At 44.3% G+C, this 16,301-nt stretch overlaps 1 protein-coding gene, 1 long non-coding RNA gene and 1 pseudogene across 7 annotated transcripts in view; 2 read left to right on the top strand and 1 right to left on the bottom strand.

Annotated features, from left to right (window-relative positions):
* The window catches only part of GAN (gigaxonin), a 61,835-nt gene extending 47,389 nt beyond the window's left edge, over positions 1-14,446 (bottom strand). Inside the window, exon 1 of one of the 2 annotated variants that reach the window (XM_026495298.4) lies at positions 14,108-14,446. In XM_026495298.4, the coding sequence (XP_026351083.1) occupies positions 14,108-14,274 (167 nt within the window). In that variant the 5' untranslated portion in view covers positions 14,275-14,446. The remainder of the gene's footprint in view (positions 1-14,107) is intronic. The other variant, XM_044382522.3, reaches the window with a different exon arrangement.
* LOC130544100 (40S ribosomal protein S21-like) lies at positions 1,183-10,394 on the top strand (annotated as a pseudogene).
* The window catches only part of LOC113252532 (uncharacterized), a 55,307-nt gene continuing 52,675 nt past the window's right edge, over positions 13,670-16,301 (top strand). For 2 of the 5 annotated variants that reach the window (XR_007191061.2, XR_007191062.2), the window contains exon 1: positions 13,999-14,801. This is a non-coding gene — a long non-coding RNA (uncharacterized LOC113252532). Of the gene's footprint in view, positions 14,802-16,301 lie in introns of all 5 variants that reach the window. The other 3 variants (XR_008960204.1, XR_007191059.2, XR_007191060.2) reach the window with 3 other exon arrangements.

The following is a 16,301-nucleotide window of genomic DNA, read 5'->3' as shown; positions in this document are numbered from 1 at the left end:
CCCGGCGCTCAGGAGAGAAGCTGAGGTAGCGGCATCTCTGGAGTAGATGATGTCGTGAGAGAGTGAAGGAGGACAGAAACCTATGCCACATCACGTATAAGGACAGACAGGGAGGAGAGCCAGAAAAGCTGACTGTAGGGGAAATAGGACAAGCAGGGTCACAGAAGCCTGGAGAGACCAAGTGTCAAGAAAATGACCAAGAGTGATAAATACAGCAGACGGGTCGAGTCGGATAAACACTTCCAAGTTTTTACTAGATTTAGCAATTATATTTAGCAATTTTTAAAAACAGGTTTAGTGGCGTGATAAGATAGGAGCAGAGGGAAGAAAAAAGAGGTGGTGAGACCGTGGACAAGATAAATAGAGACTCTTGTTTGAAGAATTATGTGCTTGTGGGGCGCCTGGGTGGTTTAGCTGGTTAAGCATCTGACTCTTGATCTCAGCTCAGGTCTTGACCTTGGGATCATGAGTTCAAGCCCACACTGGTCTCCATGCTGCGTGTGAAGCCTACTTTGAATGAATGAATGAATGAATCAATCAATCTTTAAAAAATCATGTGCTTCTTAGCAAAGGACGCAGAGATGCATCCGCAGGACATTTGTATGTCTCCCATGTACCAGACAGTGGAAGCGGCCCAAGCATGCTTCTGTGCCGACAGAAGGAGCCAGAAGGGAAGGGAAAAAACACAAAATATAGAAGGAAGAAGATATGCAACAGAAAAACCACTTAGAAGAGGAGAAGATGGGAGGGTGGGCCAGAGAGAATCAGCTCTGACTGCGGATCTCTGCTCTACCCAAGGCTGGCCTGCAAGTCGTCATCACATAATTTAAACAGCTTTACAGATGATCTTCAGAGTTACAGTTTCTATGTCCAAGTTTGAAAAAAATTTAATACTCTAGGGTCAGCAATCAACAAACTACAACCTACAGCCTGTTTCTGTTGGGCCTCTAAGCTAAAAATGATTTTTATATTTTTAAAAAGTTGTTAAAACAAAAACAAGACTAGGTGACAGAGGCCACCTGTGGCTTTAAAAGCCTAAAACATCTCTTTCCAGAAAAACTTTCTCAAACCCTCTTCTAAATATTTTTTTTAGTAGCAAGCATACACCATTTAAAAATCCAGTCTAAAAGACAGGCAAAACAGCAATAACTTTGAGAAAACACCTCCCAAAGTGACAAGGCCATGGCGGTAGGCCTGAGGGGAAAAACCTCAGATACACTGCCAGGGTCTTTACATGATAATCTAGTCTTCCTGGACAGTAATCTGCTTTTATTCTCTAATAATGAATCTGTTTCTATCTTCAGAAACAGATACACTGGGCATAGAGCCCCCAGAGTCGGTTTACATGTACCCACAAAAAATACAAAGAAAAAAAGAACCAATTTGTTTTTTCCTAATTTGCTTATAGGGTCACTATTCAGAAGAAAAAAAGAACTGGAAATTAAAATGTCAAAAGGGAACAATGAAGTAAATTGCATCATACAGCAACATGATGTAGTTAACAACTGGCTATTAAAAAGGATGATTAGGGCGTGATATTGAGCTGTAAGAAAGGAAAGGAAAAGATGAACCTAAGTGACAGGTCTATCTGGATGACAGTGACAACAATTAAGGACACTGTTCAGAACCAGAGTTCAGAGGGACATAAATAACTCTCGTGTATGGTCCATGATTTTTTTTGTGTTAAAAAAAAAAAAAGATTCTTAAAATTTAAATCTGGTTCTTGTTATCCTGCAAGTAAAGCAGTCCATAAAATTTACCTCTTAGAAGACAAGGTTTGAAAATGCACGTTAAAATTTTAAGATGAGTTCAAAGGCAGAATCATGATGCAGCAAACTTGTGAAGCAAAAAATTCCTCTAGAATGAAACAAGCCTGAGCCCTCACTCCGGTCACACCCTGACCTTCTGGAAATGCATGTAAAAGACAGACATTCATGCCACAACCTGTCAAGACAGTTCCAGATTTTCTACTCAGGATGCATTTTCAGATAATATTTAAAGAGGCTCTTTCTGTGCCCTTTGAAGACCTCATGCACCCGGTCCTCTCAAGTGCTGGCCCTGGGATTTGGGGGCACTTCTGACAAGGGTTCTCTAAGGGAAAACTGGCTCCTCTGGTTCTTTGTCACTGTAGGATACAAATCGCACGAAGTGCTGCAGAACTCCTGTGTTTCTACTCATCTCCCACTCCCTCTCTCCCAACGTAAAGAGTTAGAAGGAGGATTTATGCTCCCGAATAAGCTCAAAGAAATGTGAGAATTTCTACGAATCTAATGTGTTTGTATTCATCCTTTCAAAGCAGTTCAAACCAAAGCATGAAGTGAAGGTTAAGAAATGTTTTTTTTTTCTTTTTCTTTTTGAGAAAGGAGATAGCGGGGGTAGAGAAAAACAGAAACAAAAACACAGCCTCAAACACGGTCCCGTCAGTTCCCTTTCAAAAAGGGTGGGCTGAACACCTCTCCAGCAGCTTCAAGCCGCCTTCTTGCTTCTGGCGCCTCCGTAATTTACAATCTACTGTTATAAACTTCTCCAAACAACTTGAAGCTGAAAGTGCTTCCAAAATGTTGTCAAGGGAATGAATGCTTCTCAATTAATTCTTTAGTCATGTTGTAACAAAAGCTCTCTCCTGAGCTGCTCCTTCTGAATAAAGAATTTGGTCCCTTCTTCTCCAGGTTTCTTGGCACCAGAAATGGCCTGTTGGGTTGACTGTGCATCTAAAATGGCAAATTAAAGACTCTCTTGTAGTAACTTCTGTCGTAGGCTGGTTTATTCTGTCTCTCTGCCCCATCCCCAGCACATATTCAGGTACTCAGCAAAATGTTACAGGAAAAAGTGGAACCTTGTCTGGGAGCAGTGTGTCCAGCACCCTGGACTCTGATCTTCCACGTTTTCATCAGTACTTAGAGACAGCAGTCAACTCAATTGTCTTGTGGATGGGGTTTCCAGTCATGGGCTTAGTGCCTCTGTCCCTAGAGATAAAGACGAGGACTCTGAAAGCACCCAGTGCACCTGTCTGTTCTAGTTCGCCCCACGGAATTAAAGACAGGCAGCACTAAAGGCACACGTGCTATGCTCAAGGAGTCTGTAGAAAGGGAGTGATTATTTGGTGGAACTGGGAAAATGTTAGGCAGGGATATCAGAACCAGGTCCTGAAGGAGGAGTACAAATGTATCTGTCAGAAAAGAGGCAGTCGAGAAAGGCAGAGACAAGAAACACGTGCAAAAATAAACACACATGTGCACAGATCTGTGAAGCACTCGCAGAATCTTCAAGAACCAGAAGAGTATAATTAAGATGTTTATTCAGCAATGTTATCCCAAATTCAACACAAAAACAGAATGTTATATTTCCCGCTGTCCTTAGCCAGCCAGGCTCAAAACCTGCTACCTCTTCCTCCTTCCTCGTCCTTGGTCCCCACCTTCAATCAACCGCAGGCTGCTTTCTCCCTAATCCGGATACTGGCCTCTAACCGGTGCCCAGGACACGGCCATGGAGGGCGGTCCACATCAGCCAGCAACTCCAGGGCCCTCCCAGTCCTGTGGACATACAACTACCAAGTCACCTTCCTGAAGTGGAGCTCCATTCATAGTACTAGTGTTTAATGAGTGAATAAAAATCTAAACTAATTAGCTGGCACTCTAGAATATGGCTCTTACCTGCCTGTCCATCCACACTTGTCACCATTCCTAGCTGAGCCTCGAGTCTAGTCCCGTCAGTCTACTGACTACCTGAGTGCACACCTTCTGATCCTGGGCTTACACCTCTCTCCCGCCCGAATGATCCTTGCCCCTCTTTACGTAAACCAACCCCCCCAACTCACCCGCTAGTCCTCGTCAAGGCTTTACCCAAATTCTGTTTCCTGCACAAAACCTTACGTGATGACCAAGCACTTCTTCTACACAACTCCAAGAGCCACAAGCATCTATACAATTAAAATACTGTCCTATACTTTGTCTTTGCACAACTAAGCTGTAAACTTTGATAACAGATTCTGTGCTTTACAGAACCTTTTAAAGCTGTTCCTAATTTAATACTCACCGTAAGTAATAAGCACTGCTCACTGGAGATCGTGAGGACATGGAACTAGACTCTCCTTGGTGGTCTTCTCACCGACAAGTCCTATTGCCACTACTTCTAATCCAGACAGTTTATTCCAACTCAGTGACAAACCCTAGTCCGGGGCCTCCTTATTTCCCGTCCCAACAAGTACAGCACCCTCCTAAATAAGACTGCATCTTCTCCTTCTTAAAACCCCTCAATGTCTATCTATAACTCTTAAACGAAAACCTAAACTCCTGCATGGAACTACACTATGTTGGAAGATTATATCGGGTCCCTTTCCCACACCACACCATCTCCCCAGTTGGCTCCCAATACACATCCAGCAGCTCAGGGAAATGCTACAGTGAAAGTTTAATCTTGCCAGAGAGCAACATGAGTGCCTATCCAGGACAACAGGGTCCTGCCCACCCCTGTAATCTTGTTTCATGCCATTCTACCCACTGCTCACCATCCGTCATGCTGGTGTTCTTCGGCCCCCCACCCCATCTGGCATGCCCATCTGTTTTGGTCTCTGGCCTGTGGCACTTCGGTTTCCTGTGCCCCCTGCCCTACCTACCATCAGACCACACACCCCGGCTCACATCACCCCTCCTCCACCTTCAGACCCTCAGAGTGGTGCTCCTTCCACCCGGACTGCAGCAGCAACCATGTCCATCCCTTACATCTCTCCGTGGCAGGTGTCTTCACTGTCTGCCTCCTCAGATGGACTCTACGGATGCTGGAGCCCTAGGTGCCCAGGGCACGGCTGTGCCGCACAAAAACGCTCAACAAAAGTCTGGTGAATGAACGAGCATATTAGGGAATCTTGACCAAGGATCTATGTTCTCTACTTAAAGACAGTTGTTTCTGTAAATGTGATTAACTGGGGTCACTAATGTAGTAGTGAACGATCAGATGAGTCATTTAAATATACTTTTAGAGCAGACTTTCAGAACAATCTCCTCCAAAAATAAAGTCAATCTATTCTTTCCCCGTTCTTGAAATGGACAGTACCACACAACATCAGGATATACAGTACTGAAAAATTAAGTGAACGTCAAAAGTAAGTTGAAAAGTCTTTGGTCCTATGTTTATTTCCTTTACTAGTCCCCCAGAGGTAGAAAAAATAACTTGAGTGATTTAGGTCTCTACGTACTCAGTCTCAGTTCTGACACTGTTTGTGGGAGATGCAAACAGCAGCCAGCACACAAAGAAAACCAAGCCGAGGAAGTGCGATACCCTGTCAACTAGTGAAACGCGAGCTCCTTGTCTATCACCTGTCACCGCAGTCTCCGCAGCACCTGGCTGTCACTGAGTATCTTCTTGTGTATTTGATGAACAAATGGCTAAACCTATAATCAAGCCCCTAGACCGTTAACACTAATGATATCAGGTCCCTTTATGGCCAACTCTAGCTGCGATGAGTTGATACATAGTACATTTCAATACTTTAGGACAATGCTAACCTTTTTACAATGGATTTTCTTTTCTTTTTTATTTGAGTATAGCTGACACCCACTGTTACCTTAGTTTCAGGTGGAAAAGTAACTCAACAAGCTTCTCCATTATGCTACGCTCACAAGTGTGGCCACCATCTGTCCCCACACATGGCTAGTACAGTATTAGTCACTATACTCTTTATGCTGTGCCTTTTCTTCCCTTGACTTACTCATTCCATAACTGGAAGCCTGTATCTCCCTCTCCTTTTAACCCATTTTGCCCAACCCCCTCCTCCCACCCCTCTGGCAACCATCAGTTTGTTCTCTGTAATTCCAGGTCTGATTTTTTGCTTTTTTTGTTTATTCATTTGTTGCTTTTAATTTTTTAGATTTTACTTATGCAAGAAATCATATGGTATTTGTTTTTCTCAGTCTGACTTATTTCATTTAGCATAAAACCGTCTCAGTCCATCCACGTTGCTTCAAATGGCATGATCTCATCCTGTTTATGGCTGTGTAATGTTCCATTGTGTACATATACCACATCTTCCTTATCCATTCATCTACTGACGGACACTTACGTTGCATGCTTGTATATCTTGGCTATTATAAATAATGCTGCAATAAACATAGGGGTACGTATATCTTTTGAACAGTTTTCTTGTTTTCTTTGGATAAACACTCAACAGTGGAATTACTAGATTATATGGTATTTCTATTTTTAATTTTTTGAGGAATCCCTATACTGTTTTCTGTAGCGACTGTACCAGTTTACATTCCCAGCAATGGCGTATGAGGGTTCCTTCTCTATATCCTTGCCAACACTTGTGATTTCCTGTCTTTTTGATTTTAGCCCTTTTAAGAGGTATACAGTAATATCTCACTGTGGTTCTGATTTGCATTTCTCTGATGATGAGTGATGCTGAGCACCTTCTGATGTGTCTGTTGGCCATCTGTGTCTTCTTTGGAAAAAGGACAAAGTTAATTCTTGAACTGTAGTGTATTATTATTGGTAAGCACAATCCCACAAGCATATGGGTTAAGGCAGTGATGACATTTCTGAAGAATGTACCAACAGCTGTGACAGTGGTACATATTTTCATAATTCACTTTCCTATCAATAGCAAAGGAGACAGTAGAGAAAGGAAGTAAATCAACTACTTTGTTCCTGCCCCTCTACCCCCCAACCGCAGGAGATGAAAAAACTAAGATTTTATTCCCTCCCTGCCAACCAAGGGATTATCATTTTCAGGCAGGGGACAAACTTAGTAGTTCTGTTCACACAAGGCTGTACTAGTACTTAAAAGGAGCCAGGCAGGAAAACAAGCAAACAAACCAACCAACCAATGAACCAACCAACCACACCCAAAATGTCCCGTATCTGCTAGGGTAGGTCTAAACTTTGCACACTAGGTTGGGTGTAGGAAGAAAACTGGGCACTGGTGAGAAACGCTTCCTTTTACTAACCAAATGGAAGACTACACAAGAAGACCTGGCCTCCAATTCCAACCCGAAGTAGAAGTGGGCAAGGAGAAAAGGGAAACCAAGGATCCCCTCGGCTCTCAAAGCACTGCTTTGCTCAAACTTCTGGCTATTCCCAGTGAACGTGCTCCACAGGTCAGAAGAGTTTGTACCAACCCCACATTCCTAAATGGGAGGTTTCCTCCAATTCAAGGGCCGACAGATACAATTTCAGTGACAAAAGTCTAAAAATATTTTGAGCTCAAGAATACTAAACAATTTACAATTATTCAGAGGCAAAGGCAACCGGTTACTGACGATGCCCATGTGACTACAAAACCACATTCCACAACATTTCTAGTCCTCTTACCGTGCTAACATGAAAATCACAAGCATCAAACGGTCTTTCAAATTGTTCCTAAAAAGATACCTAAACACTCGGTACTTGAGAAGAATCACAAAATACCTGTGGGCAAAAAATATACATTTAAGGTTCTATACCCAACAGCACATTAACTCTACAGAGGAAAACGAAGGACATTTTATTTGTCTATATCCCATTACTCAACAGTCTCTTTTTTAAAACCAGTCCTTTCTTCTTCCACTTTTCATACATGCTGCCTCTCAAAGCTTTATTGCTTAAAGGCTGTTTCATCTAACAAAATTTTACCAAGATCTTATTTTCCTTAAGTATTTTATTTTTCTAATATCTTTGAATAGAGGGAAAAATATAATTTATTCCCACAGAGGAATGGAATTAGCAAACATTAGACCATCATTTTATAGCTAAGTCACTTTTTGGCACTAAATACCAAGAAAGAAGACTTCACTCCCTGCTCTTCTGAGCACAGGGGTCAAGCGCTCCAGCTGAGCACTGGAGGGCATTAGACAGATACATGACCTTTACCCCGAAGAATTACAGACAGCACCTTTACCTCAGCCTTTGACTTCCTTCCTTCTTTGGCCTCAGCATTGTCTCAGGGGACAGAGAACCCATGGAAGCACGTGAATTCAAGGCTGCCACCACAGTCTGCCACTTGTCACATCCCACACCTCCGTGTCTCCACCCTTAACCTAGAATTCTAACTTACAAATTATTCATTTATATTACAGCTTCAGTACACAAAATGATAGACTTGTCTCTTGCAGAAAGATCATGCGGCTCCCCGAAGGACTAACCTCACAGTACTCATAAGCCAAATGACCCCTTATTTGTCCTAATTATGTTTTCTTTATGGATTATAAATAGATTTTAAGCCTCACTTTGATATCATGAGACAAACTGATTAACAGTTTAAACAATGGATAGAGTGGCTTTGTAATCTGGATGCTTAGACTATATTATCCAAATCTACATTGTAAGAACCAGAGTTTGTGGAAAAGCACTTTGCTTGACTTTCTAAATTACGTAAGAGAAATTACTTTAAAGACACTGAAAAGGACTTACAGGGGAAAATACAAAGTGTACAAGGAGGAAGAAGTCAAAGGGCATAGGTTAAAGAATGAGAACCTATCCATCAGTGTTAACGAGAGATGTTTTACTTCTATAACATATACTATTACTCAAATTAGCAATCCTCAAGAAAGTTCTACAGTAAGTCTAAACACTCAACATTTCAACTTTATGTCAGATTCACTAGTCTAACAAGAATCTTATTGATTTGTTTCATCATTTGAAACCTTCCAAAAACCTCTCCAGAATTAGAGCATTCACTGCTACTAGCAGACAACCACAGTCTCAGATAAATAAACAAATACGTTTAAGCTGAAATGAGTAATCTATGTTAAACGTAGAGCTCCAATGTGAAAGTGCTTAGTTTCCTTAGAAGCCAGAGAAGATACTGCTTTGGTCTTCTGAAATGGAACATACTTTAATATCAGTTCTGAAAAACTCACATAAGAAAGAGGTTTAATCAAAAAAAGGACTGCAAAGACTAAAAAGGAGGGGAAGGCAAAAGAGAAGGAAGAGAAGGGGGAGAAAGAGGAAGAAGAGAAGAAGGAAAAAAAAATCATTTTGTATTATGCGACTGTAAGGCCTTCGGGACAGATTTCATCTTGTGAAGTAGTTGTTCAGGATGAAAACAAGGCCCCGATCCATTAAAAGATGTTCAGGCCTGACGTATTTCCCAGCACTATGAAGGAACAGCAGATGCAGGTGTCATCATTTGAATTTAAGAATGCTCAAGACTCAGCAGAAGTCTCAGAACTGGGTGCCTTCCGTGGGCACTAAGGAATGTAACAGGCTACAGTCACCATTCAAGATCCCGTGACAGGAGCAGCCACACGCAGGTGACCACAAACACAAAGCACAAGCGAAAGAAAAGGGACTTGGGTACTAACAGCATGCTCTGCACACAGCAGACAAAACTAATGGACGTTAGTGCCTATCAAGTACAAGATAGGTTTCAGGTGCCCAAAGAAAGGATGATGACAATTTCTATGCTGCTCTGAAACTTGGACTTCCTACAGAGATCATATTAGTCTCCCTAAGTAGTTCATCAGCGTCATCTATGAGTCAAAGTTTAGATTTAAATGGCAAAACAGGCTCATCGATAATTAGGCCTTGGAATACATCCAGAGTAACAGCATAAAATAAATGCTTGTTACAAAACAGCTCTGCGGGGCTGGGTTTATAGAGCAGAATACCCAACCAAATCCTGTAGGACAGGACAAAGGAAATGCTTCAGTGTCAATGCACAACAAAACTTTAAATGATACAATAAAGCTGTAAGATGAGAAACAGACCCCCTCTCCGCAGCATATATACACAAAGCAAAACAAAAATAGCACGGAGCCACACAATTCAGACTTCAAGGGGATTTGCTGTTCATGTGGCCCAGCCAACCTCACTGGACAGATGAGGAGACCAAGTCCCAGAAAAGGAGACCAAAATGACCTAGACTGGATTCTGGGCCCAATGTCTCCACTCTACCCTCACAAGACCAGCTTTCCCTGAAAAAACAAGGGGGAAAAACTGCCATTCTTATTGGTGGCTGACCCAAGCGATCTAAAAATCTTGAGAATCTTTCTTCCCTTTACTCTCCAGGACGAAAAGCTAAATAAATTAACGTTCCAACAGATCCCCAGAAAAAACCCTAAATTCTCAAAAGTGAATAGAGGCTTTTTTGGGCCCATGATCATGGAGGTGGTAGCAGGTGTGCCCTCGACGTGCAGAAGGACACAGGCAAGTTCGTGCGCCTGTACGTGCTGTGGAAATACTCCTCTAGCAACTGCATCATCGGCACCAAGGACCACGCGTCCATCCAGGTGAACGTGGCTGAGGCTGACAAGATGACAGGCAGCCTCAACAGCCAGTTTAAAACCTATGCTATCTGTGGGGCCATTTGCAGGTTGGGTGAGTCAGAGGATGCTATCCTCTGACTGGCCAAGGCCAATGGCATCATTTCAAAGAACTTCCGACCAGAGAGGATCATGCATGTGGAATATTTGTCATAAATAAATAGCAACCCCCCTCCAAAAAAAGTGAATAGAAGATAGGAACCTGCACATGTCCCTGCAGAGTTGTACAGTGGTTCATTTTCAAATCCTTTTCACATACATTACTTCCAAAGAACCACAGCTCACAAAAGAGTCTGAACTCTCTATCAGATCAATGGGATTGTGCCAGAATCAGAAGAGCCTCAGACATGAAGCAAAGCAAACTTTGCAATATTCAAGAGAAAGGGAAATTTCCTATAAGCCTCAGGGAACCTTTCCCAGAAGGTCTCAGGGTTGCTGAGAAAGGAAAGAGTCTGTGGGTCATCAGACCAACGAATTCAATTTTGCCATCCTTAAAAGTCGTCAGCTACATTTAGATTTAGTTTTCCCAACAAACCAAAGAAAAAAAACGTCATTCAAGGATCAGAATGAGGAAAAGCCGGGAAGAGGGCGTACTGGGAAAGCAGCACCCACTTACTGGGCTTAATGATGGGCTGTGGAAGGTCCTGCCTGCCTTCCAGGAGCATCTGTATCCTAACACTGCATGACACATACACTACACAACCTTCTTTCAGGTTATCATTAGGGCTCTATTGCTAAAGTGGAGATTTCTGTTTTTTTCCTTTTATACTGAAAGTCTTTCCAGTGTATGATAGCTAAAACCATCCGGAGGAAAAATAAATGCTAAACAAAAGATAAAGCACAGGAAATGATTAAACCAGTAAGTTAGGTTAAAAGACTTTTCTATATTACGTAGAAAGTATGCCAAATGAGTTGCTTTAATTTCCGACTCTGACGAAGCTGAATTGGTTCCCTCTGCTGAGCATTTCAGAAGCAATACATAACATTGTTTCTAAACCATACAACTTTACATTGCTTAGGATAGTTACTTAAACTAGTCTAAAGCTAATGTAACAAAACTCAAATTTTTATAAAATGTCAGAGACTACCAAACTTTTGAACACCCAATCCACATATTAATGATATCACCGACCTAAAGGCTTAAGCTTCAAAAAGGAAAGTAAGAAACATCAAGTGCTAGAACATGCACGTTCATTTTGTTTCAACACAATTCTTTAAAGTTCCTTTCAAACAAGACGGATACATTATAAAAGCCCGAAATCATAGCTGTCAAAAATAACTAAACAGTTTATTTCTAAGTAGTAATAAAGATTAATCAAATTACTTTGTAGTCGTGAGATTGATCATTTTAAAAGACAACCAAGAACATTCCATGACTTCAACAGTCAAATAAACTTAAAATCAGTCACTGACAAAAGCACATTGACTGATTCACGTTTCCCTATTAAAATGTCAAAAATATCTGCCCTACCTACTAAACAAGATGGAAGTGAAAATCAAAATGAGACAGTATGTAAAAGTACTTGATAAGTATTTAAATTACGACATACTGTGAATTGATAAGCAGTAGAGTTTACACAAAGAATTAATGTTGTAACTTGGTATGGTTAGAGTAGGAGTCTAATCTTAGTTCAACCACTAAGTACTAGTAACTTCATCATAATACAAATCATGAAGGCCCGTTGAGCCCCATTTCCTTATTTGAATAACAGAATTAGACAAGGAAAGATCTGAAGTCCCTTTCCGCTTGGCCACTTTGATTAGTAAGGTTTCACACCTAAATTACTGCTATTATAAGTAATAGCAGCATTTGACATTTGACATTACTAAATATTCTCATTATTTGCCACCATGTCACAAGTGGATACCACACCTTTCCTAATGCAGCAGATACAGCAGGGAATACCACTACCTTTGTAGACCTGTGTGCCAACCTGGAGGAGTTCAAAGCACTATTTCATATTACTACACAGGTCAAATATTAAATGAGATGAAGAAACACTTTATCCCTCATTTATCAGACTAGTGAGCTGAAGTCAAGAGTAAGTCATCTGCCCATAGCTCACAGCTATAAGAGTAAAAGCTGGATGGAGAAAGCAGGCCCAGTGCTCTTCCCAATTAGGGATAACTGAGCAACCGAAATGAAATATAACAGAGCCAATCACCTAATGTCCAACCTGCTGGGGAAGAAAGGCAGGCAGTCACTCACTCAACATATTTGCTGAACCACTAGGCACTGTTCTTTCTGGCTGCCAGGGATACAGTAATGGACAAAAGAAAAGTCCCTGGCCTCACTGAGCTTACACTGTGGTTGGGGAAGATGGACAAAGTAAATGAGTGAAATAGAGGGTATATTATCGTGGAAAGAGATATGGAGAAAATTGAAACATGGAAAGGGGACAGAGAGCATGTGTTTGACGATTTGTAATTTTAAGCTTGCTGGATGCCACTTACAGAACTACAACAATAATGTATCTAAAGTAGTGGTGCTAAGTATCTCCCCAAACAGGGAATACTTTGGATACAGAAAAGACTCTGACGTGCTGATTCCAATTTGATATTGATTGCTCAAACCTTCAAACTGCCAGCTAGGAGCTGTCTATCATTCCGGCAATCCAAATTCCATACTAACGAAGACTCCCTGCACCCCACTTTTAAATCCACAAACAGTGCAAGTAGATGTACAGAACGCAGCCAAGAGAAGTTGCAAGAGCACCTGAACTGCTTCTGAGTTGGCATAGATATCTCCTAATGCAAAGGTTAAAATGGAGTTTGGGTGCTGAGTTGTGCTGGGACAAAGCACTATAAGAATACAGTACACAACATTATGCTTTTTCTGACCTGTCAATTCTAGTGACATTCTCTACTATTAGTCTATATTTAACCCGCTTACTGGACAGTTTCTCCAGCTTTTAGTATTTTTTTTCTTTTATTAAAAGAGGAACCCAGTATGCAGAAAGTTGCTATAAGAAAATATAGCCCCCTGCAAGATCTGATACATTTGGTTAAGCACCATGTTATCACCCTTAATTAACCTAGTTAGTTGACTTCGCATATCAGGTTAAGCTTTGTTTTAGTTAAGTTTTAAAATGCCCTCTGAGTCTCTCAAAATCTCATGATCCTCGCTTGTAACCGCATCCTGAGAATTACAGTAAGTGCTCTAAAATTAGCTACAGCTTACTTTAACGTGTGTCTATAACGCACAGCCTTGCTTTTAAATGTAGCTCCCACCGGGAGTGGAAAAAGACACGCCTGACAGGAACTTTGGCCTTGGGGGTCGGATCGCCGATCCCAGGGAGAAGATCCCACGGGCTTTTCCCTCTGCCCACAGCGGGTAAGGAAGTGTTTGTTTGGCTTCTCCGCGGGAGGGGCGCGCCCGGCTCCGTCCGCCGCGCGGGCCCGGCCCACTGCGCGATTTGGAGGCGAGCGGCCGGCAAACTTCAGCCGGGTTCCGCGGGCCGGGGCCGGGCCCGGGCAAGGCCCCGCCCTGCTCGCGGGTGCGGGTCCCGGGGCGGCCCAGAACGGCGTCCGGGGGCCTCGGCGGCTCGGCGGCCCGGGCGAGCGCCGGGCGGTGGGCACCGGAGTAGGGAGGACGGGAGGGCTGCGGCCCGGGCTCCGGGGTCAACTCCAGGGGACCGGGGGTCCACAAGAGGCACGGGTATGGCCCGAGGGTGACCGAAGCTAAGGGGCTGTCCTGGGGGCCCGGCAGGGCATCCGCCCGGAGAAAGACCGCGCCAAGCGGTGACCGGGGAGGACCGGGGCGGCTGGGGGGTGGGGACCAGGGGCTCCGGGGACACGCCCGGCCCGGCCCGCCCCCGGGATCTAGGCAGCGTGGCCCCGCCCCGGCCCGCCGCGGACCCCATCCTCACCTGATGTACGGGCTGGCCGCCGCCAGGATGTTCTTCTGTACGGGGATCTCCTCCCCGTCGAGGACCAGGTGCGCGTCGCAAAAGCGGGACTCCTCGCGGAAAGAGCTGAGCGCTCGCAGCAGACGCGCGGCATGCTGAGGGTCGGACACGGCGCTGCCTTCGGCCATCTCCGCGCCGGCTCGTCAGCCGTTTGGTCCAGCTGTCCCAGCCGCCCAGCCAGACCCCTCGAGCGGCCCGCGTCCGGCGCGCGCCCTGTCTGCACAGCCCGCGCGCGCGCGCGCCCGTCCGGCCCGGCTCTCAGCGCTCGGAGAAGCAGCGGGAGCCCCCGGAACGCGCCTGCGCCATCGGCGGCGCAAGGGGCTGGCGCCTTTAAGGAGCCGCGGCGTTGCGTCATTTCTCCGCGACGCCCCCGCGCCCTCGGTCCCTCCCTCACGCCGGCGGTCGCCGGAAGCGGCCAATCAGAAGCCTCGTTCCTTTGCTGGATCCTCTGGTCGCGGTCCCAGCGCCGCCAGGGGCTGTCCGCCGGCAGGAACTGTTGCTGCGGCGGTGGAAGGTGTACGGGAACCTGGGGCTCTGTACTTCAGCCGGGGCCTCTGGCGCCATGAGTGTGAATCCGAGCTTTGGTTCTTCCACTCAGTAGCCGTGTGGCCATGGCTAAGGTGCCCACCTCAATTTCTCCATCTGCAAAATGAAGGTGATGACTTCTTCGTGTTGTTGTGGACTCGTGTGATCTCACGCGTGTGAGCAAGGGCGCAGTGTGTGTAGCTTTTCTTACTGATGAGAGAAAAGGCGCTTCTCGGGTAAGAGCACAGAGACCCGAGAAAGCAGGCCCTCAGAGCATTTGGTTGCCGGCTACGGAGGAGATGTAGCGGATGAAGCTGGAGCAGTAACATATTTTGCAGAGCCTCCTTGTCTGGTAAAGAAGTTCATGGTAAAGAACCCCCTGCAGGGGTTAGGAACTATGAAAGGGTTTTGAACAGGGTGTTTTATAAAGATCACCCAGCTGCGTGGAGCATGAGGGTGGTGGTGCCAAAGGGAGAAAGATGCTTAAGTATTGCAGTACATGAACGAAGGGATCGGGGACCTAAATTGAAAGATGGTGATGGACGTGGATAATAATGGGTGGTTTTAAAGGAGTAGACAGAACTGTGAGGGAGAGGGAGCCCAGGATAATGGTCTGGTTGAGTAACTGCGTGGATGTTGGGACCTTCCAGACAGATAGGAAATGCGAAAGGGGTGGAGGGTGTGTGTAGAGAACCAGATGTTCGGATGTGACTAGGGTCCCAAACCAGTGAAGATCAAAGTTGTGACAGGAAGCAGCTTTGGGGCAGCTCAGGGCAAGCCCCTTTGGTCTGAGGTTTCCCTGGAGGTTAAAGGCACACTGGAGTCTGGAATGTAGCCACCATTTTGTCAAACACTAGGTTGTTTGTACAACCCGATTGCACAAACATAGTTCATTTGTACAACCCTCAATAAGCTTCCAAGGAATTAGCAATTTTTCTGAAGACTTAACGATTAGGACCAAGCACCTGAAGAATGGTCAGCGTTTCAGATAAGGCGGGGGGGGGGGTTCACTGGATCAGTTCAATCTTTTTCTTCAACCAACTGAAAGGGTCCAGTACAGCCTTGAGTCTACCCTGAACCAGCTAAGGCTCTGGAGTCACTGCAGAAATCAGAGTATATAACTCTGGCAGAGTCACTGGCAGAATAGATGGGGAAAAGGAAATTAACAGAAGATCTAGACATTTCCAGTTCCTCCTTCGAACTCAGCTCAGCATTTATGGGTGAAATGATAAGTGTCTAGGACTGGCTTCAAAACAAAATAAAGGGATGGAGGGAAGCAGGTGAGGGTATAGATGAATCAGAAGTGTTTATGAGATACTAATCGTTAAAGCACGTTGTGAGTACATAGAGTTTCATTGTACTAGTTTCTGTATTTTTGTGTATGTTGTAAAACGTCGCAATAAAAGTAAAAAAAAAAAAAGAGAGATAAGCAGCTCCAACTTATCTTCTCCATGATACTTGCCCAGTGTCCCTGGGAGCAGTGAACACTCCTTTCTCCAAGTTGTTGCTGTACTTTGAACATTGCTCTGACAGGTAGCTTATTATAAATGAGTTTATTTATCCATGTCACCGGCCAGCTTGTATATTTTAGTGGTTTGGTTTCCCTATGCTAAGCACAGTGCCGGGCCCT

The sequence above is a fragment of the Ursus arctos genome, unplaced genomic scaffold (assembly GCF_023065955.2).
Source record: "Ursus arctos isolate Adak ecotype North America unplaced genomic scaffold, UrsArc2.0 scaffold_19, whole genome shotgun sequence".
In the NCBI taxonomy this organism is placed as follows: domain Eukaryota; kingdom Metazoa; phylum Chordata; class Mammalia; order Carnivora; family Ursidae; genus Ursus; species Ursus arctos.
The sequence above is the reverse complement of the archived record's forward strand: the minus strand, read 5'-3'. Positions and strand labels throughout refer to the sequence as shown.